At 38.4% G+C, this 24,418-nt stretch overlaps 1 protein-coding gene across 1 annotated transcript in view; it reads left to right on the top strand.

The window, feature by feature from the left end:
- The window catches only part of LOC136874290 (sperm microtubule inner protein 8), a 43,869-nt gene that overhangs the window by 4,937 nt on the left and 14,514 nt on the right, over positions 1-24,418 (top strand). The window contains exon 2 of the mRNA XM_067147929.2: positions 15,247-15,463. Coding sequence (XP_067004030.2) covers positions 15,247-15,463 — 217 coding nt within the window. The remainder of the gene's footprint in view (positions 1-15,246; positions 15,464-24,418) is intronic.

Here is a 24,418-nt window from a genome sequence, read left to right on the forward strand (position 1 = left end):
ACTGTTTTTGTCTTCTTTTTAGACAGTTGTTTTAAAGAAGAAGGTGCACTTTCCTGGATGTTACCATTTACAGCCGCAAACTTATCAATGATATCTTCATGAGCAATGCTCTTTCCAGCTGGAACATCAAGTCGCTTTTTCCGTTCCTTAGCAACCTTTCCATCAGTAGACTCTCCCCTTTTTACCTGAAGGTGTTCAAGAAATGATGCATCCACAGCTTCCCGAAAACCTTCAGGAGAAGGGATTCTTTCCAACACCTCAGATGCATTAAAAGGATATATCCCACACTTACGAAATCCAGACTTCAAAGTTCCATCAACTCTTTCAAAAGTCTTGGGGTATCCTTTGGAAGGACTGATTGTCGTAAACCTTCTGTTGTCTCTTTCCAATTTCTTAATAATCTCCTCCATGCCACCTTCAGAGGATGGAAGAAGGCCACATCAAGACGTTGTGTCATATGCGTGCTTTTGGGAGGTAGGCACACAAAATAAATATTCTCTTCACGGCATCGTTGCAAAACTGTGAGAAAAATATGAAAGTTTAAGTTGTCTCCAATAAGCACTTTTTACCAGTCTGTTTCTTTAGTTTAGTTAGCACTAAAGAAAAAAAAAACAATAATCAAATGTAGCTGAATCAAACCATCCTGATGTGGTATGACAGCCTTTCGAACCATTTTCTGTCCTTGTTGACCACATATGTTGAGATCTATAGACCGCATACGGTGGAATGGGTTCTCCAGCAGCATTACCACACATCATGATGGAAGTAGAACTCTTTGAAGAGTTCCAAATATTCGCAGGATACTTTGCCCCACGATGCACAATGACTTTCTTCTTACCCGGATCGTCCGTTAAGTTTGTTTCATCATAATTGTAGAGATTTTCCGGTGGAACAACCGGTTTCAAATTCTCAAAATAATTCAAAATTGTATCTCTGTCCAATGCTGCTCTTCTTCTTTTAATATTAGCTGCAAATATAAGATTTAACTGCGGGTTTCTCTTCAAAAAACCTTTCATCCAGTCCTTCCCTGGGATGTTTCCTTTGAACATTTCCACCTTCTGTCCAGTACGCTCAAGGTAGGTCTGGATAATAAATCTCATATCAGTTACAGTCAACGGGAAACCGAAAACACTCATAGACTCCACATACGCTGTATATGAGCCTTCTTCTGCTTCTGTGAATATCGGTGGAGGCCCAGGTGACTGAGAGTGAACATTTTAAAGTTTATTTATTATAGTCCAGCGCGGGATTCCGTAATGTAATGAAGCCTTTCTTTGTGACATGGTTTCATTTCTTATTGCTGCCAGACATACTTATAGTGTTTCATTCATTCATTCATTCATTCATTCATTCATTTATTTCAATTAATTCCAACGAGCCTGCAGGCTCATACATAGGAATTGTACAGGACATTACATACTGGCGGGCACTTACACATCAAAATATAGTTTGTGTATATAAGATAATTAGTAAATGGTTGAACATATAAACACATACAATATATAAAATATGTACATCATCAATATGAGGATTACAGAGAATTATTTCTGACTGTATTTACATTCACGTAACACGAAAGTTGCAAAAGTACAAGAATGGATTATGGAATATTTTCATTTACATAAGAGTTGCTGAAGTACAAGAATAGATTTCAGATTATTTACAATTACATGACACAAAAGTTGCAGATGTACAGGAATTGATTACAGAGTATTTATATTCAGCCGAATAGTCAGCATATCTTCTTGTCGCCAACTTCCTTCGGTACACACGAAGCATCTTAAAAAAGAAAAAATAGTTGTTACCTTCATTGAAGGTCTTGAAGTACCGCTGGGGATACTTTGCTCACTTTGTTCTAGCGCCTGACACTCAGGAGCCATCATCGGCTAAGTTGGTACATGGTCGTCGTGGCACGATATTTAGCCACATCCTCCCTCTGCTTGAACGTTTCAAAACTAAGGATTAATACTTTCCTCGAGTTGAGTGTAGTTTAAACAGAATTATAGGCTCAGTGGTATAATTGATCGCTCACAATGCTATTGCGTGCCCAGTTTATAACCGGTTCTAATGCTACTTGTTATTTCTAACATATTAAGAGAAAATAATTGGCTAATATTATTATGGAAGGCATATACCTAGTTACAAATATTCATGTCATATCGTTGTTATGGAGACCCATATAATAATATAAGGGGAGCGAGCTGATAAAACATTATTTATTTAATTTTAACTTTTCTTTGCTGGGATGAGACGTCTCCCTCTTACAACTGTATCTGGACTGGCCATTGGTATATACTGGAAAATTATTTATCATAGAAGTAGACTTACCAAATTCGTTCTACATCTCCAGAAGCGCCGGGAATAGGATTGTTGAAACTCATTTTATTGTTCCCGTCGAACGATCTTTACCACAGTTTCAGCACTTATAGTTTAGTTCCTAATATCACTTGACATATTTTGCACAGATTCTGTAAATAACTCATTGTTCACACTCAAAATGTTAAATAATAAAATAAACAAAGAAATTTCAATTTATAGTATCTGAAACATGAGAAACATCATTGTGGGAAAAAACTGGGGAAGATACAACTACATGCATTTATAATCTGGCTGGGGTATGCAGTTTAGCGGTGTAAAATATTTGCTCGTCTATAGTAGGTCTTGACAAGGATAAGGCTGTTCTTTGATAAGGTCTTTTTTAGTGGAGAATAGTCTTCTTTGTGGTTCAAAATTTATTCTTTTAGAATAAGGTGGCATGTGTGTAGATGATGTGTTTTGTGTTGTCATTGACTTTCGGGCCCGTATTGTAGGTATTATAGGTTGAAGGTTTTTCTCAGCAATTTCAGAATCTTCAATATCCTCAACTTGCAATAATTTGTTTGAACATTTCTCTAAGTTTTCTGTTTCTTTGTTGTGCATCGTTATCGGAATTTTTCTTCAGGGGATTGCGAATCTCATTTATGAGTCTTTCTTCTTCCTCTTTAGATGGGCGTTGCTGAATAACAAGGCCATTTTCTGTGCTGGAATTGTCTGTATTTATTCTTCAGCACACTGCATTGCAATCAGATGAATATACTTACACATATTGAATTTGATGGCTGACTCGTGACAGCTACATATATAGGCATGAATACAGATTTTACATTCACTGCATGTTAAATTACACTTACAGTCTCATCTGTTTTCCTAATTTCATATATTTCATGTCTATTGGCAGATGGTACTCTCCTCAAGTCACCATCGCTGATAACATTTTCTCATAAAAGAGACAGTGCTTTAGTATGTTCGCGTCTTACCTTAGACAGTTTACTTGTTACTTTACTTCTGTGTAAGCAAATGAGTCGCTCAAAAAATTTATCTCTTATGAACCGCATCAGGATATCGATGGTTATGTCCAGTCCTTTCGGGTTCTTCCCACCCATATAAATATGCTTGATAACTCCATTCATTCGCTCCAAAAGCATGCTGGTATTGAGACCTGCATGGAGGCGATGGCAATACGCCCAACTAGAAGCATAGTGTTTGTAATGCAGCTCGAAATATAGGACAAATTCCAGAGTGTCCGGATCACTTTTTAAATCACTTAATGCCTGATTTAACATCCTCGAAATTGCATCCGAATCTTTCTCTTCTAGCAGAATAATATCTTGTAAGTTTTAGCCTCCTTTTCCCTTCCTTTAATTTTACTAAGATTTTTTCTCCACACGCGGTCAACATGCCAGGAACAAAAAAGTCTAAACTTGGGAGGAAGCATTACTTTCATCCGGGCATTATAGATGATTCCGCCATGTCCGACATGAAAACTTTAGGCTCGAGTTTTTGAGACAGCCTCTCTCAAAACCGACGTGAATATTTTCATGGCTGTCGTGTCAGACCTGATACTCAGCATGAAAGCACACGGGAACCCTTGGCATTTTTCGTCGATAACTATCAGTGTAGTCAGTTCAAATCCATATGAATTCATCTCGTGTGTGCTGTAAGGCAAATGCAGCTAGAACCATATTTTTCAAGCATTTCCCTTTGTGATTCGTTTATAAGAATCAACACGAAATCCTCTGTTTAACTGAGGATTTGAAGAAGGAATGCTTTGTGCCTTGTAGAAACGCACTACATCTACTAGTGTATCCACCTCACGGATTCAGGCTTCGACACTCGTGCAATTATTTCGATGCCGTACTGCCTCAGATGTTAAATTATACTGTTGTTCGATGTTAAACAGATCTTTCATGGTGAGAAGATGTGTGCGATCTATACATGAAAAGCCTATAGAAAGTCGAAGATCATCAAGAATGTTATCAAAGGGAATTTTCATGGCTATTTTACTTGCTATATCTTTCCTCTCTAATTTTGTCAGCCTCAGACGACCCAGTTCTGGTTGGTGACCGACATGTGTTTTGCAGAAATTAGCAACTGTTTTTCCTGATGAGCTGAATGTAACATCTATTTTCGAGGGACAATAGCCATTTGTTTTATTTGTACATAAAATTTTATCAAGGCGTATGTTCTGTCCCTTAGTGTTAAAATAACCATCGCAATGACAAACGAAAGAAATTTTTGTAGAACCATAAATTTTACTTGCATATTTAGAGTGGCATGTGACGTACTCACAGACATCGTCTTTCCCAGTGTTCGCCTTCCAGCTGTAAAACTCCTCACTACTGGAGAATTCCAGAGTCTCGTGTGAAATAGAAATGTCATGATTGTTGGTATAATGTTTCACCGCATCAATTCTTGAGTCCAGTAACTCTGAACAAATTGGACATCTCACTTTCACTAATACACTGTCTGTGCGTGGATTTATGTGCTTCGCACTTAGATGGCACTTTCAATTGTACTTATTATGAGTGCTGAAACTGCATAAGTCACATGTAAATATCACTGCATCGCCTGAATGTTTCGTCTTAAAATGACGATTCAAGGTTTTTCTATAATTAAAGGATGTAGAACATACTATGCACACAAAGTTTTCATGTCTAAAACTAGCATGTGCCCGCGGCTTTGCCCGCGTTTAGTAATTCAACTGTTAGATGTTTCTAAAATCTTTATTTAAAAGCAAATTAAAGCATTACATTTATTAACTCACATCTTTTTGACGTAAATTACATGAAATACATTATTTTATTTTTATTATATTGTTACTTTCAATGCTTAAGATACCGGGTTGATGGATGGTACAAATAATATTAAAGCCATGTAAAAGACCATGTTATATAATACAAAATATAATGTTTCCTTAGAGCTTCGGAATAAACTATATTACTATCCTTCCATTTGGAGGTAAGATGTATACTGTATTGCGTTTGCCTTTCGAACTCTTGAACAATCCACGTACAGTTGACAATGGCAAAAGCACCGTGTGACGTAGATTTGTCTGAGCTTCGCATACATATACACAAACACTTCCGAATATTACGGGCTGATGGCTCCTAGAGTCACGGGCCGAAAATGACTTCCTACTCAATGGACTTACAGTCCGATGAATACTACTTCGCCCGCGGTATGTTCAGTCATGTTGGTGGCTTCAGTAATATTCGTCATCAGTTTCAGATCCGTTTTCATTGCAGAGGAAAGGATTCATATTCCTGAGAAGGATAATCGGTGCCACAATCGTCCACCCGAAGATGTTCGAGGGTACTCCAGGTGACTCCAAATTGTTCAAAATCTCTGTCGTGGAGTTGACAGCCTCATCTGTATGACATGTCGTGTCGATAGACTTATCAATTTATAGGAAACCGGATAATTCTTGTGAGTGTTGCTTGTTGATGACGTTGACAGCTTCATGTCTTCGTGCAAGAATTGCTCTCAGACACAACCATGTGTCTTAGATGAAAACCTGTGCCCACCTATGACAAACATTTTAGATCTTTGCTTGTCGTGGATTTGGCTGGGCATCGCACACATGAACTCAGACAGACAGACAGACAGACAGACATCATGGATTGAAGGAAAATGGCTTCCTATTCCACGGACTTACAATGGCATCCTGACTGATATATGTGTTATTCCTTGTTCATTATTATCGTCTATCTTAAGTCATATATGTTTCCTCTAAATGTATAAGTGTCCAAACCTTGTCCCCTTTCTCTACGGGGTTTGGGTATGAAGTGAGATGAATCTTCATAGCGAAGTTTTACGACCGGACAACTTTCATGACGTCAACCTAATCAGATGAGTTAATGAGATGAAATGAATGGCATTATATATGATAGTAAGAATGAAGAGGATGAAACCCGACGCCGGTACATAGCCCACTCCTCTCGAATAGCTCAAGACTTTACGTCCCGAACCGACGGACGAATCACCACCAACAGCGTCATATGCCCTCACACCATATAAGACCAAAATCGTTTTCCTACGCCCTGGACGTAAAATGGCTCCTTGAATATTGTGTTCTCCAGTTATATTACGTACGTTGCCTAGCGACAGCGACTCTATGTATTTAATCTTGGTGACAGCACGTTCGATTGTCATATTCTAATGCACGTTTCCGATGATTTTTCGTTCATAACTCACCAACGAAAGCGAAAATGAAAATTCCGTCTTCGGGGTGCATTCGGACCCATTTTCATCTACTAATGTTCAAAATTTCAATTATATGCGTGCTGTACATCTTACTGGGCATTGTGCACAGACAGACACACAGACAAACACTTCCTTTTATAATCAGATAATACACTACCCGGTTGCTTAATAATTTCACTGCAAAATTCTCAAAGAAAGAACTTCAATCCACGTTTTTACAAACTTCATCTGATTACCGCACGCTGCAGAATAATTTCACTCCAAAATTCTCAAAGAAAAAACTTCAATCCACGTTTTACAAACTTTATCTGACTACCGCACGCTACAGATTGGGGGCGAGCATCTTTCCGCGCGGGATCTTCGGAAATGCATACACTACAAGAAAAGAAAGAAAGAAAGAAAGACTTGTGTATAATTATAGGATGTACCGGTATAATATACTACACATACGAAGTTATTCATCACTATTTTAGAATTAAATTTCATACACTACCTTAATTAATTACTTGTGACGACACGATAGAATTAAATAATACACTAGCAAAATTATCTCACTCAAACCTTCGCAAAGAATGAAAGGTGAGCGGGACTTGTGACGACACGATGCGTTCGGCACTACGAGGCGAGTGACGCCGAATGTAACCGATGATGGCTCCTGAGTGTCAGGCGCTAGACAAAAGTTACTTTGCTCCACTTCAGTTGCGGTGCAAAGTAAATCATCATGGCGGCAAAATATGCATGTCGTGATAGTTAGGTTATGATGTGTCGTATGTTCGTAAACAGTTATAATAACATGTACGGCATTAGAAAGCTTTCTGTGTTACGAATGATAATACTTACCACAGTACGTCTATTGGGAATGTCCCTATAAACAGATTTTTCACACGGATATTTCGTTCACAAGTGAACTCGCACAGAAACGACAACATACAGGTTAGCCAACCTTAAAATTTGAAAATCATTTACCTTCCCGTGTACGCTGCTAAAGTAGGGCCCACGAGAGTTGAAGTCTGACGTTTAGCGCCACCGGCAAGAAAAAGTTGATTAACGCTGCTCGAAAATGGCCTGTTGCTATGGCAATGATAACAGAGTTGCAACATTTTAGGACGCTATCCCCACGTGGGTTGGCTTGCTCTGTCACTTTTGTCATTCATATTCTGACTGATTTCTTTTCTCGATGAAGTATCGTCTTCCTATTGTGTTTATTATACCGTAGATTATTTTTGAGTTGTACAGGTACCGTTAACAATCGGAGTTAAATAATAAAAAACTATCAATGTGGGTAGTGTTGTTCTATTATGTGATTAGCATGTGCATTTGTTGAGGTTATTGTCAGAAACTGATGATTTTGTTAGTGATTATGAAATCTTTATATATATCGATAATGTCGTGTTCTGTCTTAAATGCTGGAATTATTAACACGAGCTTAGGAACCGGTCAAGGTAAGTGAATTGTATTAGGCCTAGGCCTACATGTTTTATTAAACACTCAGCCTGTCTGAAAGGGTGGTAGGCTGCGAATGGAGGTAACTATGACAACGCAGCGTACTTCGTAGTTACAGCTTTCGCCGCTCACCTGTCAGACTTCAACTCTCGTGGGCCTTATAATGTAGGCCTACTCTATTGACTGAGAGTGGAACTATCATGCTGCAATTCATTCCATTTCAACAGATGGCATCAGAACTTTTTCCCGAAATGGTGCAAAAGTTAACCCCCCAAGGAGCAAAATAGCCCCAGTTGACGGTATCTAAAATATAAATAACATTTCTAAATTCTTATGTTCGAATGGTGGGGCTAAGCCCCTTTAGCCCATAATGACGCACCGCCTGTGACTCTAACAAACTAACAGTCACTAGAGACTGCCAGACTGACGAACTCGTGCAGCAAGCGGGTAAATTTTACCTCAGTGCCTATGAACTTGACAACAATATACCCCTGATACAGTACATGTTAACAGCAGTGGCGATTGAGAAATAAAGTGCGGGGGTAAAAAATATACAAAGAACAAACTGTACCCGGGTTTGTGGGATATGGAGGACGGGGATGGAGGTGGGGATTTATGCAATATAACTGAAGAAACAAGCCACAAAATGGTAAGTTTTTATGCTTTCTGAGCAAATTTCAACTGAGAGGTAAAGGATGACATTTACCTATGTAAGTGCGGTAATAATAGTTTTTTTAAATATGTTTGATTCAATACTACACAATAAAACTTTCACCAAAGGAACAATATTACACATTTATTATAATTAAAGAGAAGTACGGCGTGAATATACAATATTAAAATAATTTAGTATTTGACTACACATTAAGAAACTAACAGACACTAAAGAGAATGCCAGACTGACGAATGCACGCGGCAAACGGATGAATCGTACCTCAGTGTCCATGACTTTGGTATATATGGTATATACACACACACACACACACACACACACACACACACACACACACACACACACACACACACACACACACACCTGCTACCCTTCCTCACAGCACGTGCAATGTCTCCACTACTTGATGTGGCGCTATACAAATCGGTGAGCCGGGACGAACGAAGTTTTGTGCTTATTTCCGCTAATAATTTTGTTAATAATTAAAGAAAATAAATGAAAAAATAGTGGATAAAACAACAGAGCTTGTATAAATTACTTTTTTTTAATAATTCCTAGTTTCAGCCGGCTAAAATGCGAATAAAATATATTTTCTCCCAAAAGTGGCGAGGGGGCCACTGGCCCCCCTCCCTCGACTACCTTATCACCGCTACTGCATGCTACACCCTGCTGGGTGAGTCTCCACTACTTGCTGTGGCGCTGTACGAATCGGTTAGTCGCGACGAACAAGGTTTTGTACTTATTTACGCTAAGGATTTTGATAATAATTAAATACATTAAAGGAAAGAATTATCCGATAAGTCAACAGGGTATAAATTGCCTTTCTTTTTAATAATTCCTGTACCTATGTTCAATAAGTTTAATTCCCCCCGCCCAACAATCATCGTCACTGCAGTCGCTAGTCGCTACGGTATCTTTGAAATTCTGTCGCTAAATGATTTAATAAAAAACTCCATATCGCTACAGTTGGGAGCACTGATGATGATGCTGATGATGATTATTCCGGGGTATTTGTGGACCGCAGAGGTGAAAGGAGGTGCCGGGATGTATGGGTCTAACTACAATGTCAAGAAAAGAATTTAAAACTTAAACTGAAGGTTATATTTTTGAAAAAATACAAAACTTAACAACTTTTCACTTAGTGAGATAACAATGACATAGCAATTTAGAAACAAGACTTAGAGGAAAATCCAAGACTTCAGAACTTTAACTCTCTTGGGCTACAAGCCCCTATTTTTACAATTTTTGAGTTCCCAGCTCAAATTTTCAAAAGAGCACAAATTTATACAAGGGCAGAAATCCCCTAATTCATGGAACACTGGCTCCCAATATACAATAACCAGCCTTCAAGAGGCATTCAGTAATCTTACTTTGAAAAAGAGCTAACAGGCTCTCAGTTTTCAAGCATACTCAAATCAATACCAAAAATATCTCACACATTTTGGCCTTCCCTGGCCCAACTTACAAATTGAAACAGGGGTATCTCGTACCCAACCTATAGGGCCTTCGTGTAAAAGGAATAACAGTTAAATAAATGGCCCGAACACAAAATGAAAGGAGGCGAATGCTAGCACTCCTGGATACGAACACTTAAAACCTAAGGGGCACTAGGCCGATGAAACAGGGGCTATTCCGAAACTATGGAGTGACTCGTATAAGAATAAATTAAGACATTACGGAAAGGAAGAAAACCAGTTACAAAATGTAGTCACCTCAAACCAATATGAAGGGGAGCTCGACAGGGTACATCACTCTCTATCCCCGATTTACAGTTTAAAATTTTATGAAGTTATTACATAAGCCGGCAGAAAGTTACATTTTTAGAAAAGAAGGTTACATGGTTAACGATTTCGGACCTTTCCCTGGGGTTAAACTGCGGAGCTAGCAAGAAAGAAAGAAGAAAGAAAGAAAGAAAGAAAGATGTTATGTGGCCATTACCTTATAGAAGCTCTAGCAGCTGACGAAGAGGCCTCCCGCCTCCTGCTTGACACACACACTAAGTAAGATGAGGATCAATTGGCCAAGAGACGAGGAAATCCGCAGTTTATTAACCCTCGGGGAAAGTTCGAGACCATTCAAGATTAAACTAGCCACCCCCTCTCAATTTTATTGGTTCATTTAAAGGTTACACTCAAAATCGAAGAATAAGAAGAATAAGAAGACTGTGATTGGTAGAAAATTAATTACAGAAATTATGAATTGGCTGGATTCAAAACTGGCGGAAAGAAAAGATAAATATTGCCAACCCAAAAATAAATGAACGTCAATTAGTAAAAAAACTTATGATTACAAAACTTCTTTAAATTAAAAGTTTTTTCACTTCACACCAGGGTGCATGCTCATAGTTTTAGCAGTGACATCTATGAGAGAATGTCCAAACTTCTTGATGAATGGAAAACAAAACAAGTATAAATTCACACAGTTCAGGAAAATTCACAATAACAAAATTATATCAGATTTTAGTGGTGACATCTTCAGAGTAAAGTTCTAACTTGTTGTATTATTGGTTTCTTTTAGGCGCTCATTTTGAACGCGCGGCGTAGAGGTGTACCTCCCGGTACTATGATAATGAATGTTATTGTTTTTTACATCCCACTAACTACTTTGAAGGTTTTTGGAGAGGCGGAGATGCCGGAATTTAGTCCTGCAGGAGTTCTTTTCCGTGCCAGTAAATCTACTAATACAAGGCTGATGTATTTGAGCACGTTCAAAAACCACCGGACTGAGCCAGGATCGAACCTGCCAAGTTGGGGTCTGAAGGCTAGCGCCTCAATCATCTGATGATGATATTTTGTGATAATGATTCTTTCCCCAGACAAGAAAATGTGTTCATGGTCACAACAAATCAATAAGGTTTAAAACAATGAAGAAGAGGATGATGGTGGTGATTACTGTTTTAAAATGAAGTACAAGTGGATAAGCATCCTGTAATAACAGTAATAAGAGGGAAAGCATGGAAGGTGTCCAACACTCCGAAAAATGAAGGTATCGGCCAAAGAAAGACAGGGGCCACAAAGGGTGTGAAAATAACAGACTCCTTGGCCTCGGAAACCTAATACTGTGGGGTCAGAAAAGGGCAAGCAAGAGTTGACTAAGGAAGGTTTGTTAGGATAGATGAAAGTAAGGAACCTGGCACAAGTTAGTGGGAGCAATGCCTGTGGTCACCAACCCATGCTTAATCAATCAATCACCACTGATATGTATCTAGGGCAGTTGCTCAGGTGGTATATTGCCTATCATTTGTTTACTTAGTCTTTTTTAAATAATTTAAGAGCTCCTCGGGTCCCTTTTAGTCATATCTTACGACAGGCAGGGGATACATTGGATATCATTCTACCGCCCCAACCTACAGGGGGAAAAATAATGGTTGCTGAATGAAAGAGACAGGGCTGTATTATTATTATTATTATTATTATTATTATTATTATTATTATTATTATTATTATTATTATTATTATTATTATTATTATTACCGTGTTTTAGTGGATTGCAGAAAGAGGTGAAAGAAGGTGCTGGGGTGAATGGGACTATCTACAATATCAAAATTAATTTAAAACTTCAAAACACAGGTTATATTTCTTAACAATCGCAAACTTAACAAAATTTTCACTGCGTGAAAACAACAAAATCTCAGGTACAATGCCAATTTTGCTACAGGAGTGGAACACCCCGGAATAAGGAATTTAATAGCTTTGGGTTTCAAGCCCCAGATTTACAAGTTCTGAGCTACAAGCTCAAGTTTACACAATTTACAATTTCAAAAGAGGAATTGTTTAGACAAAGATAGAAATCTACCAAAATTCAAGAGCTCTTGCTCCAAAAGTTACAATCTCTAGCCTTCCGGAGACACCCCTCACTATTACAGAAAACGCAGAAAAGAGCTTACATGCTCTCCAACATCAATCAATTTCTTACAGCCTACTCAATGCAACATTACATCAAAATCTTACGATCTCTGGTCTCTCTAGGCACTATTTACAATTTAAATTTTTACACAGGGGTATCTATTACCTAACCTACTGGGCCTTCATGAAAAAAAAAACAGGTTAGATTACTGGCCCGAACACAAAATGAATGGAGGCAAACTCTTGCACTGCTAGATAGTGAAGAATAAAATCCTAACGGGGATCTCGGCCCAGTGATACAGGGGCTAATCCCAAGCTACTGAGGTGACTCGAATGAAGGTTAATTTAACACATTACAGGAAGGAAAAACCAGTAATTCAATCGTAGTCACCTCAATGTAAGTTGAAGGGAACTCGAGAGGGTAACGCACTCTCTATCCCCGATTTAAAGTTGAAGACTTTATGAAATTTTACATTAGCTGAACGAAAATTTACATTTTAGAAAAGGTTGGTTACATAGTTAGAAATTCGGACCTTCCACTCGTGTAAGTCTGCGGTAGTAGCTACAGAAAAGTAAGTCTCTTGGACATTACCTTGGCTGCTGGTCTGCCTTGCGAAGAATGAGGCGCCTCGCCTCCTGTCTTAACACATACACTCAGAAAGACGACGATAAATAGACAAGGTAGCCAGAAAAGCCGCAGCTTATATACCCGAAGGGAAGGTTCGAGAGGATTCTGGACTAATCCGGACGCACCCTCTCAATTTTTATTGGATAATTCAAAAAGCCACAAGAAGCCTGTGATAGGCTGAAAAATAATTACAGGAATTTCTAATTGGTTAGATTCAAAACTGGCAGAATGAAAAAGAAGTGTTGCTAACCCAAAAATATATGAACATAGATACAGTTATAAAAACATAGAAACACAAAACTTCTTTAAATTACAAGTTCTTCCACCTTGCACCAGAGTGGATGACCAGAGTGCATGACCAGAGTTTTTTTGTAATGACATCTATGGAGGAAAGTTTAAACTTCTTGAAAATAGTTTAAACTTCTTGAAGTACACCAAAACAAACAAAATCAATCCAATCAGTTTAGGAACCTTAGAAATGATAAACTTAATTATTCAGTAGTGACATCTTCTGATTACTGTCCCAACTTCCTGCAGGAGCAGTTTCATGTTTTGTTGGATAGATAGAGTTCGTTAAGGCACCTTTTTGAATGCGCAGAGTTGAAGTGTACCTCCCAGTAGAATTATGTTATTGGTTTTAGGTCCCACTAACTGCTTTCATGGTTTTCGGAGCCACTGATGTGCCAGAATTTTGTCCCACAGGAGTTCTTGTATGTGCCGGTAAATTTACGGACACAGGGCTGACATATCTTAGCATCTTCAAATACACTGGACTGAACCTGGATTGGGCCTGCCAAGCAGTTAACATCTTTATTTATACGAACTTAGGTTAACCATGTGAAACTTCAATATCTGCAAGCCATCTGTCTAGGCTGCATTCATATTGGCAGGTCCAGGTTCATGTTCTAAATTTAAATTTTTAGTTTATACACTTGTCCTTTTTGTTTAGTTTGATATTAGAATAAATAGGATATTCAGTAGCAGTGATTGGGAATTAGAAAATGGGGGGGGGGGGTGAATGTATAGATAACCAAAAGTACCCGGGTTTGTGAGAAATTACACGTTACAGTTACTCACTTTGTATTGAATAGTTGGAAATTAATAAACACTTGTAACATTCTATGTGGGAAATAGCGGGAGGGGTGGGGAAGGTGTACACACTTGAAAACTGCGGGGGGGGAGCTATAAAACGATAATTTGTTTGATGCTCTCTGAGTGAATTTTGAAAGAGAGGTTAAAGGTTGACAATTTTCCAACGTAAGTGCGGTAAACATATTTTTTTTAGGTTTTGATTCAATACTACACAATAAAATTTTCACCACCACTGGAACAATATTACACCAGTATTACAACTAAATAGAAGTAGGGCATGATTATACAATTAAAAATCATTTAGTATTTGACTACATACTAAGAAACTAACTATAGTAGATACTACAGAGACTGCCAGTGTCAAATACGCGCTGCAAGCAAGTGAATCATACCTCAGTGTCCATGATCTTGGCTAAAAAATATACCCCTGCTACCCTTCCTCACAGCACATGCAAAGTCTCCACTATTTGCTGTGGCACTATACAAATCAGTTAGCCGCGACGAACAACATTTTGTGCTTATTTCTGCTAATAATTTTGTTAATAATTAAAGAAAATAAAGGAAAGAATTAGCTGATAAGACACCAGGTCTTGTACAAGTTGCTTTTCTTAATAATTCCTATTATTTCTAGTTTTATCTGGCTGAAGTCCGGCTCCATGGCTAGATGGTTAGCATGCTGTCCTTTGGTCCAGAGGGTCCCGGGTTCGATTCCCACCCGGGTCAGAGATTTTAACCTTAAATAATTAATTTTCTTGGCTCGGGTTTGGGTGTTTGTGCTGTCCCCAACATCCCTGTAACTCACACAACACACATAACACGCAGTTACCTACACATCGCAGATGCTGCCTACCCTCATTGGAGGGTCTGCTTTGCTTTACACACAAAATTTATCTGGCTGAAATGGAATAAAAATATAATATTTTCTCCAAAGAATGTGTGTGGTGCTACTGAATACATTAGTAACATACCTACCTAAATTGTTTTGCATATTTACATGATCAGCCTAACTCTCTCTCTCTCTCTCTCTCTCTCTTGTTTCCTAGGAACATTTCCAAAAGAACTATTCTACCAGTACCATCCTCCACATCACTATGTGGAGAATTTTGATCTCCTACCTGTTTATTACAAAAATCTAGGAGAAAGTGAAGAAATAAAACGTCGATCACTGAGTGAGAATGCAGAGTTGGCATCAAAATGGGAAGAGTTCAAATGTAAACTTCCTTTGCCAGAGAAGGAAAATACTAATCTACATAACATCAAGTATGTATCAGAATTCAGATCTTGGTGATAAGTAGGGCTCGGAAGTTGAAGGCCTATAAATTACTTAAAAAAGACCTGTAGAAAGACCTAAAATTATCCCAAAAGGGGCCTAACAACTGACCAACATGATGGAAAAATGCAATCCAAATTCATTCATAATTTAGTTTTAAATACCAGTACATATTTAATGCAGTAATATGATGTTTTAAAATGCAAAATTCTGGTGGTATGCAACATACAGTGCAAAAATGTATGAGTGAAATACTTCTCCTTTCAGACATTATATGTTTTTAGATTAACAATATAAAAAAGGAATTCTGTGTTTGTCAAAGAAAAGTAGGTACTTGCAGAATTTAGAATGAAGCTGTTTTTCCACCCAGAATGAATTCAGTGAACCTGCAATGGACATCTTAGAGAAAGAAATTGAAATTAGTATAACTGGACTCATATTTGGTTTAACCACACTAGGGTTGCAGAAATTGGAAACCTCACCTCAATTGGCTTTGCAGTATATCACAATAGTCATTTTCAGGTTCTTAGGTGTAAAGGATCATCGGTTTTCCGACAGCACGTTGCAAAACACCGAGAAACTTCTCTCCACATCACCGGATGTTAAGGGTTCATACTTGAAGCAAGTGAGATCTTCCACTTCAAAAAACATTCGCATCAAAATTTTCTCCTTTCAGTATTTCATTTATCTTGCACATAACTTGATACCCCTGGTTTTTTCAAGCATCGGTTTCATGTTTTCTTTTTGTTTCATTTTATTTTGTCTCTTACTACAGAAAAGATTAAGAGGTAATGGATAAACTAATGATGATTTGAATTGGAAATGGGCACTACAAATTGACAACCAACGGAGATCAAAGGCAAGTGAAGGCACTAAATTTTAAATAGAACGACTTCCAGAGTGAATCTGACATTATATAGAAGTATTCCTTTCATAATCCCACATTATAGGTGAGTGATATTAATATTTTTGATTAGGTTTCAGATTTGGGTGTCAAAATAATCATTGTCCATTTTGCAAATAGAGGAAATATAAATCAATGTTCGCCTGACAGGCATGTTACCTGATGCTAAGGTCAAGGCCAATTATGTTTAGGTATGATAACAGCATATTCAAGTAAAGTCAATTGTAAATTTCTCAGAGTAAACCAGAATATTCTATAGTGACGCTTTTTTTGACAGCCTTTTCTTTCTTATAGTTTAGGTTCGAGTGAAGAGCTACAACTCTACAGATATGAGGACAGATGGAAGTGCCAGAAAAATTTAAATGACATGATCTCTAAATTGGAAGATTTAGTAAAAGTTTTATGAGATGCTAATTTTAATAAATTGATTATCATCATCATCATCATCATCGTTGACCATCTCCCGTTGCCCGGGTGTGGTGTACGGGCCCACTCCATCTTTGTCTGTCCATGAGCCACTGTTCTCTCATAATCTTTTCCCAATCTTGTCCTATTTCCTCAACATCTTTCTTCACCAGATCTGTCCATTTTCCTCTGGGTCTGCCCACTGATCTTCTTCCTTTTGCTTCTCTTTCATATTCTCTTCTTGCAGTCCTGATTGCACTCATCCTTCTTACGTAGCCACACTACTTAAGCCTTGTTTTCTGAATCCTCTGTAGTAGGGAGTCTTCTATTTCCACCTCCTCTCGGAATTTTTCATTGCCAAATTTGTACTTCCTGGTCTTCTGGATCTCATTAACGTGATAGTTTCCATGCTATACGTGAGGATGGGTGTATAATATGATTTATATAATGTCATCTATGCTTTCAATGGCACTTGTCTATCCCACAGCAGTTGTCTTACTCGGTGGTAAAATTGAGTTTCCTTGCTAATTCGACTGTCCACCTCATACTTTGCAAAGTTGTCTTTTGATACTATACTACCCAAGTACTTAAATGTTGGAATACTGCCCAGTTTGGTGTCATTTATTCTGATTTGTGGTTTGTCATCTCCCCTCTGTAACTTCATCACCACAGTCTTAGACTTGTTTTTATTTAAATCATACCTCTTAAACTCTTGACTCCATTTCTGCAGCTTTTTCTCCACATCATTTTTGGTTTCACCCCAGATCACCACATCGTCTGCAAAGATGAAAGCTTGCAAGTCCTGTTGCTCCTTCCTTTTTAGAGCCTTGATTATGGCATCTGTCTCAGTTATAAATAAGGGGGGTGACAAAGCACTGTCTTGCTGTACTCCTCTCTTCGTTTCAAACATTTTAACAGCCCGCAACCCACTTGCACACAACTTCTGGTTTTATCATACAGCATCTTCACTTTTGCAATAAGACTGTCACGAACTCCCAGCTCTTTTAGGCATTTCCAGATATGCTCCCTTGGTACGCTATCATAAGCCTTTTTGATGTGTAGGAATAGTAGAAAAGGTGGTTTCCCTTTTTCCCAGTGCTTTTCCATTAACATCCTGACAGCAATGATAAGGTCTGTAGTTGTTCTTCCAGGCCTAAAACCATATTGTTCCTCTTCCAATAAAGGTTCTACAATTTCTCTTAATCTACTCTTTATGATTTTTCCAGAAGTTTTAGACCAGGAGTGAGCAGAGTAATTCCACGGTAGTTGATGGACGCCTGTCTACTCCCCTTCTTGAAATGAGGTACGATTATACTCTTCTTCCAGTGTTCTGGGATAGTGTTTTCTTGCCATACTGTGTTAAGGAGTCTATATAACCAATGGACTGCTGGAGTTCCTGCTGCTCGTAACATATCTATACTTAACTCATCCACTCCAACTGCTTTTCCTTTCCTTATACTTTTCATTGACTTTTCTATCTCCAGCTATGTAATTGGGGGTTCTATGCTTCTACTTCTCTTTTTACTACTGCTACAGGGTTCCTGACTGTCTGATGTAGTGCTTAAATTCATTCCTGATTTCATCTTCTTCTCGCACTAAGGTTCCGTTGTCCCCTTCTATTAACTTTATATTCTCTTGTTCATACCTTCTGTTCTTGAAAACCCTGTCCAATAATTTCCTATTTCCTCTGCTGTCTAATTCCGATTTATTCACAAACTCATTCCATGCGTTTTCCTTCTCTTACTACCCTCTTAACTATGAGTTTATTTGTTCTGTAAAGTTTCTGAAGTCTATTAATTTCATGGCTTACTTGGTCTTGGATAGTTTTTTCTTTATCTAGAATCTTTTTTTGCTTGACTTCTTTCTTTAATGGCTGTTTGACTTTGTCAATCCACCAAGGTGCTTTTTTCCTTCTTGGTCGATCCTCTTAACCCACAGAGTTCTTTAGCTTCTCCCACAAATATATCTCTAAAAATTTTCCACTCTTCCTCCAGTGTTGTTGTTTCTTCCCGTGGTAGGTTTTGTTGTATTCTTTCTTATATTCTTCCTGGAACTGAGCCTTTTCTAATTTTCATGGCTTTATTTTTCGTTTCTTTTTTGTTTCCTTCTGAATTTCATTTGTCATAGGCCCAAGTCCATGATCAGCAATCTATGGTTGCTATCCATACTTTTACTGGGAATGACCTTGACATCAGTCAACCATTTCCCCCCACCTTTGTTTGTGATGACACAATTGATCAAAGATTTGTTTGCCATTCCAGCTATACCTTGTTATTTTGTGTATCTCCCGTTTTTTGAAGAAGGTGTTCTTGATGATCATGCCATTTCTTCTACAAAGATCAATCACTTGTTCACTTTCTGCATTTTTGTTTCCAAACCCATGTGGCCCAAATACGAGGTTTGTCCGGAAAATACGTATAAAAGTTGAATAATAACTTTATTTGACAATTATTCAGGTATTACAATATGGTCTCCTTCAAAGTACTCTCCCTGAGACAAGATGCACTTCTGCCAACGCCGTTTCTACTGTTGATAACATTGTTGAAAGTCTTCAGTTGTGATGCTGTTCAGTTGCCGTATCGTTTCTCCCTTGATGGCTTCCACATCACCCAAGTGCCGCCCCCGAAGCACCATTTTGCATTTCGGGAACAGGAAGAAGTCACAAGGGGCTAAATCGGGTGAATAAGGCGGGTGGTCTGTCACGGTGATTGAGCTTCGGGCCAAAAACTCACGCACAACGAGCGACGTGTGAGCGGGCGCATTGTCGTGATGAAGGATTGTCTCCGTAAACTTGTTGCTAACACTCAAAAATCTCACGGCCATTCTTACCTAGTTTGGCAAGAAACTTGATGTTGATGCGCTGTTCCTCAATCAGAGAGAGCTCCATACCGACGGCAGGTGAAAACGGGTAACTTTCAACAAGCAGCCGCACATTGCTACTGACACGCAGAGCTATCCGACTCGAACTGAGCGTTGAGAAGATTGGCGACAACAGCAGTGCCACCTGGCGGCGCCTCCACGATACGTGATACGTCACCCCGACGGATTTATACGTATTTTCCGGACAAACCTCGTATATCCCCACAGCCTTATCTCTTTGCCCCAGTTTGTTCATTTAGGTCTCCAATAATGATAACGTTTACTTGTACAATCACATAATTTGTTGACTCTAATTGTATAGAAAGTTTTATGATCCTGTCGTTCTTGTGGGAAACTTCTGGCATGGCATCCATATCTTTTGTCAGTAATTATCCCACACCATTTTTGGCCTCTTTTTCCAGTCCACAGCAATATCATTTGTAGTCACCTCTGAGGACCTTGCTACCTGTCTTTCTCCGTTTCATTTAATTCAGACCCAATACAGATATGTTTCTCCTTTGCATTATATCTATGAGTTTTTCGGTCTTACCAGTTAGGGTCAATATATTCATGGTCCCAATTTGTACTTTTCTCTTCTTGCAAATACGTCTATCATCGGAACCATGTTGGCCTTTATACCGGATAGATCTGCTCAAAAACTGTGTCACATTAGGTAATAACTTAGATCCGAGGCTCTTTTTACGTTTGAAAGCGATAAAAGGCGTTAACCACTGGCTTTCTGGGCCTATTGTGGATCTTCACGTAAGTGTTTGGTCTTGCACTAGGCGGGCATTGCCTGACAAGCATTTTCATTCATTTTTGGTTCCGTATTGAAATGAGATCACAAGTATAATTAGGAATAAAATACTATCGAATAGGTGGAATAAAATATTGTATACCTAATTATACTTGTGACAAGCATTTCCTCATGTCAGCTAGATCTATGGTTTACCCGCCAATACTCGGAAGGCTGACTACAGTGGTTCCCCACTGGGCGATGGGGTCGCCACATTGTATTCTTAGATAACAGACAAGGATGACATATTAAGAAATTTGTAAATAGAATAGTGTAGTTTTAGTGTTCTTATATGATACTAGCAAGATACCCGTGCTTCACTACGGTATTATACTAAAATTTATAATTAAATGCTTAACGTTTTTTTATATAATCCGCCGAAATTCAGGATCTGACTCATTTTCTGAGAGATTACAGCAAAGTTCCTCCCATTTTTCAATCTTTCATTCCAGCAATCGATTTCGTACTTCCCGGGCTAGGTCCAGGTATCCCACCCATTCAGTTGGGTCCCTAAATCTTTGCCATCTTTTCCTGTAAGCATTTTTAATATGGATCAAATCCTTGAGGAGATCCGGCGTGGTGTCGTCTTGCGTCCCTTGGCGGTACTGAACCCGCGGCCGGACTGCATTCGAGGTCATTACCCGGCCAGCACCCGTTTTCAGCGCGGTCTGCACATTTTGACGACGGTCCAGAACATTGTTATTATTATTATTATTATTATTATTATTATTATTATTATTATTATTATTATTATTATTATTATTATTATTATTATTATTATTATTATTATATATAATTCGCTGGGGTCATCAAGGACCACGTTAACTCTTGTTGCATTTGACACTGAACTTGGCCTTCTTTAGAGCCCAAATTTCTCTCATTCTTTGTGAGTGGGCCTGCTTACGCTCCTCTGTCCAAGGGGCACCGTGTCTTCTCTTCGGTTGCTCGTCTCGGTTTAGCCCGTTCGTCAATATTTTCTTGCGGAAGAGATCTCTGTTAAGGGCGCCTTCAGCTGAGATATGTAGCATTTGCAGGTCTTCTTTGGTATTTCTAAACCAGGGAATTGTGGTTTTGGGGTTTGAATCAAAAAAGTGAAAGATTTCTTTAGTTAACTTTCTTCCGTCCATTCTTTTCAGATGACCGTAAAATCGTGCCCGTCTTTTTCTGATTGTGTCGTTAATTTTCTCTATTTTGCTGTAGACTTCCTTGTTGGATCTCTTTTGGTGGATTCCATTTCTGTACTTTGATTATTATTATTATTATTATTATTATTATTATTATTATTAATTTTATTATTATTATTATTATTATTATTATTATTATTATTATTATTATTATTATTATTATTATTATTATTGATGTTCTGGACCCCACCGCAAGATGCAAGACCGCTACTTGGCCGTAAATTACATCTGCTGCCATTGTCATAATTATAATGTGACCAGTAGATGGTGGTGGTGATTATTGTTTTAAGAGGAAGTACAACTAGGCAACCATCCTCTATTTAACACTTTTTTTTGCTAAGGGCTTTACGTTGCACCGACACAGATAGGTCTTATGGCGACGATGGGATAGGAAAGGCCTAGGAGTTGGAAGGAAGCGGCCGTGGCCTTAATTAAGGTACAGCCCCAGCATTTGCCTGGTGTGAAAATGGGAAACCACGGAAAACCATCTTCAGGGCTGCCGATAGTGAGATTCTAACCTACTATCTCCCGGATGCAAGCTCACAGCCGCGCGCCTCTACGCGCACGGCCAACTTGCCCGGTCTATTTAACACTAATCAGAGAGAAAAATGGAAGGGGTCCGACACTTCGAAAGATGAAGATATCGGCCAAAGAAAGACAAGGGCCTCGAAGGGCGTGAAAATGAAAGACTCCCTAGCCCTCGCAAACCTAATAGCGTCGGGGTCGGAAAAGAACAAGAGTTGACCAAGAGAGGTCGGATAGATGAAAGTTAGGAGCCCGGCACAAGTAAGTGGAAGCAATGCCAGGACTCAGCTAAGGGCCCCGTGGTCGCCAACCCACGCTCCGAAGTTCAGAGCCCATGGGGCCTCTTTTAGTCGCCTCTTACGACAGGCAGGGGATACCCCCATTGCAGCGTGTAGGCAAGTGCGTGGGATTTCTGGCGATATGAATGACATACTTCCGTGCATTATTGACCTTATTACAGATGTGGACAATTGCACGGTCAATATCATTCCTATCGTTTATTTCAACTGTGTTTAAATTCTCATTTATATGCTAGGAGAATCTACTGTAATCTAACTTTAAGTTTTCCAAAGGAAAATATGGGTCTTGCAAACGAACCCAGGAAAGATTAAAAATGATCGGTTTATGATCAGATTAAGTACATTATGAACAATAAAATCAATTGGTCTCAACTACTTTTTCACCCCACCGACGTTAATTTGATTTATCAACCCCCCCCCCCCAAGAATAAAGAGGCGTGTTTCTTTATGTTTAAAGGAGATTCCACGCCTGTTATCTTCAGTTTTGAGATATGAGTATCCACATAAAAGTAATTCACATTTTTCACTTCCTTTCAACCCCCCCCCCCCTCTCGAAGTAAATTTTCAGACCTAAAATACTTGTTTCCGTAATAGTAAAATATATTCTAAATACCAATTATCACGACTCTACGATCTTCAGTTTTTGTGATATGTGTCCCCATAAAAGGAATTCAACCCCTTTTCACCCCCGCCTCCCAAGATGATTTCCGCCAAAAAACGCGTTTTTCTTGGTTTTTAAAGGAGATACAAATACCAATTTTCACGTCTGTAACATCTTTAGTTTTTATTAGATGTACGTATCCATATACAATTCATTCAATTATTTTTTTCAATTCTTTCACCTCTAGCCCCCTCCCCTTCATTGGATTTTCCGAGAATACGTGTTTCTTTACTTTTAAAGCAGATTCCAAATAGGGCCTACCAATGTTCACGTCTGCAAAATCTTTCGTTTTTGAGATAATAGTATCTTCATACAAATATTTCAAATATTTTTTCAATTCCCCCCCCCCCCCCCACCTTTAAGTGGATTTCCGAAAACAAAAACTATGTATTTCTTTATTTTAAAGGAGATTTAAAATACCGAATTTCACATCTGTAAAATCTTCAGTTTTTGAGATATCAGTATCCTAATTAAAATAATTCAACACCATTTTGTCAATTTTACCCTGCCCACACCCAAGTGCTTTGACCGAAAACAAAAAATACAGGTTTATTTATTTGTAATATAGATAAAAATACCATTTTTCACTTCTGTGACATATTACGTTTTTGAGATATTCTGTAGAAATGCTCATTTTATGATTCCAACCCAGTGGCGGCTCGTGAAAAAATCGTCCTACGTGCTACAAAAAACAAGCTAAATACGCTGTTTTAAATCTGCATATTGCCATGATGAACAACGCATACTTCAAACTTGGTAATAATACTACTACTACCGTACTACTATTACTACTACTACTACTACTACTACTACTAATAATAATAATAATAATACAAATTTTCTCACAATTTATAACTCAGAACAAACAAAAACAACATTAATTTGGAAGCAGATGAATTCTTCGACAACTATCTACGAGATAAATAATTCATTGGAGAAATATTGTTTTTACTAACCTAATGGCGCAACTTACATCAGTGCAAATAGAATCGTGTGAATATAGATCCCCACTAAGAACACTAATTTAATTTCACTTTATATACACTGCAGTGGATAAATAATTTGATAAATCTTCGTATAAACTTTAGCACTAACACATTGACAGAAAAAACACGCACCAGTAATATAACCGCGAGATTAAAAACCGCACAAAGCAACTGAAAGAGCTGCCAACTGATTCATTGAGACCTCCCCTATTACCAGAGTAAATGTCCGGCTCCATGGCTAAATGGTTAGCGCGCTGGTCTTTGGTCACAGGGATCCCGGGTTCGATTCCCGGCAGGGTCTGGAATTTTAACCATCATTGGGTGTA

Source organism: Anabrus simplex, chromosome 5 (genome assembly GCF_040414725.1).
Source record: "Anabrus simplex isolate iqAnaSimp1 chromosome 5, ASM4041472v1, whole genome shotgun sequence".
Taxonomy (NCBI): Eukaryota; Metazoa; Arthropoda; class Insecta; order Orthoptera; family Tettigoniidae; genus Anabrus; species Anabrus simplex.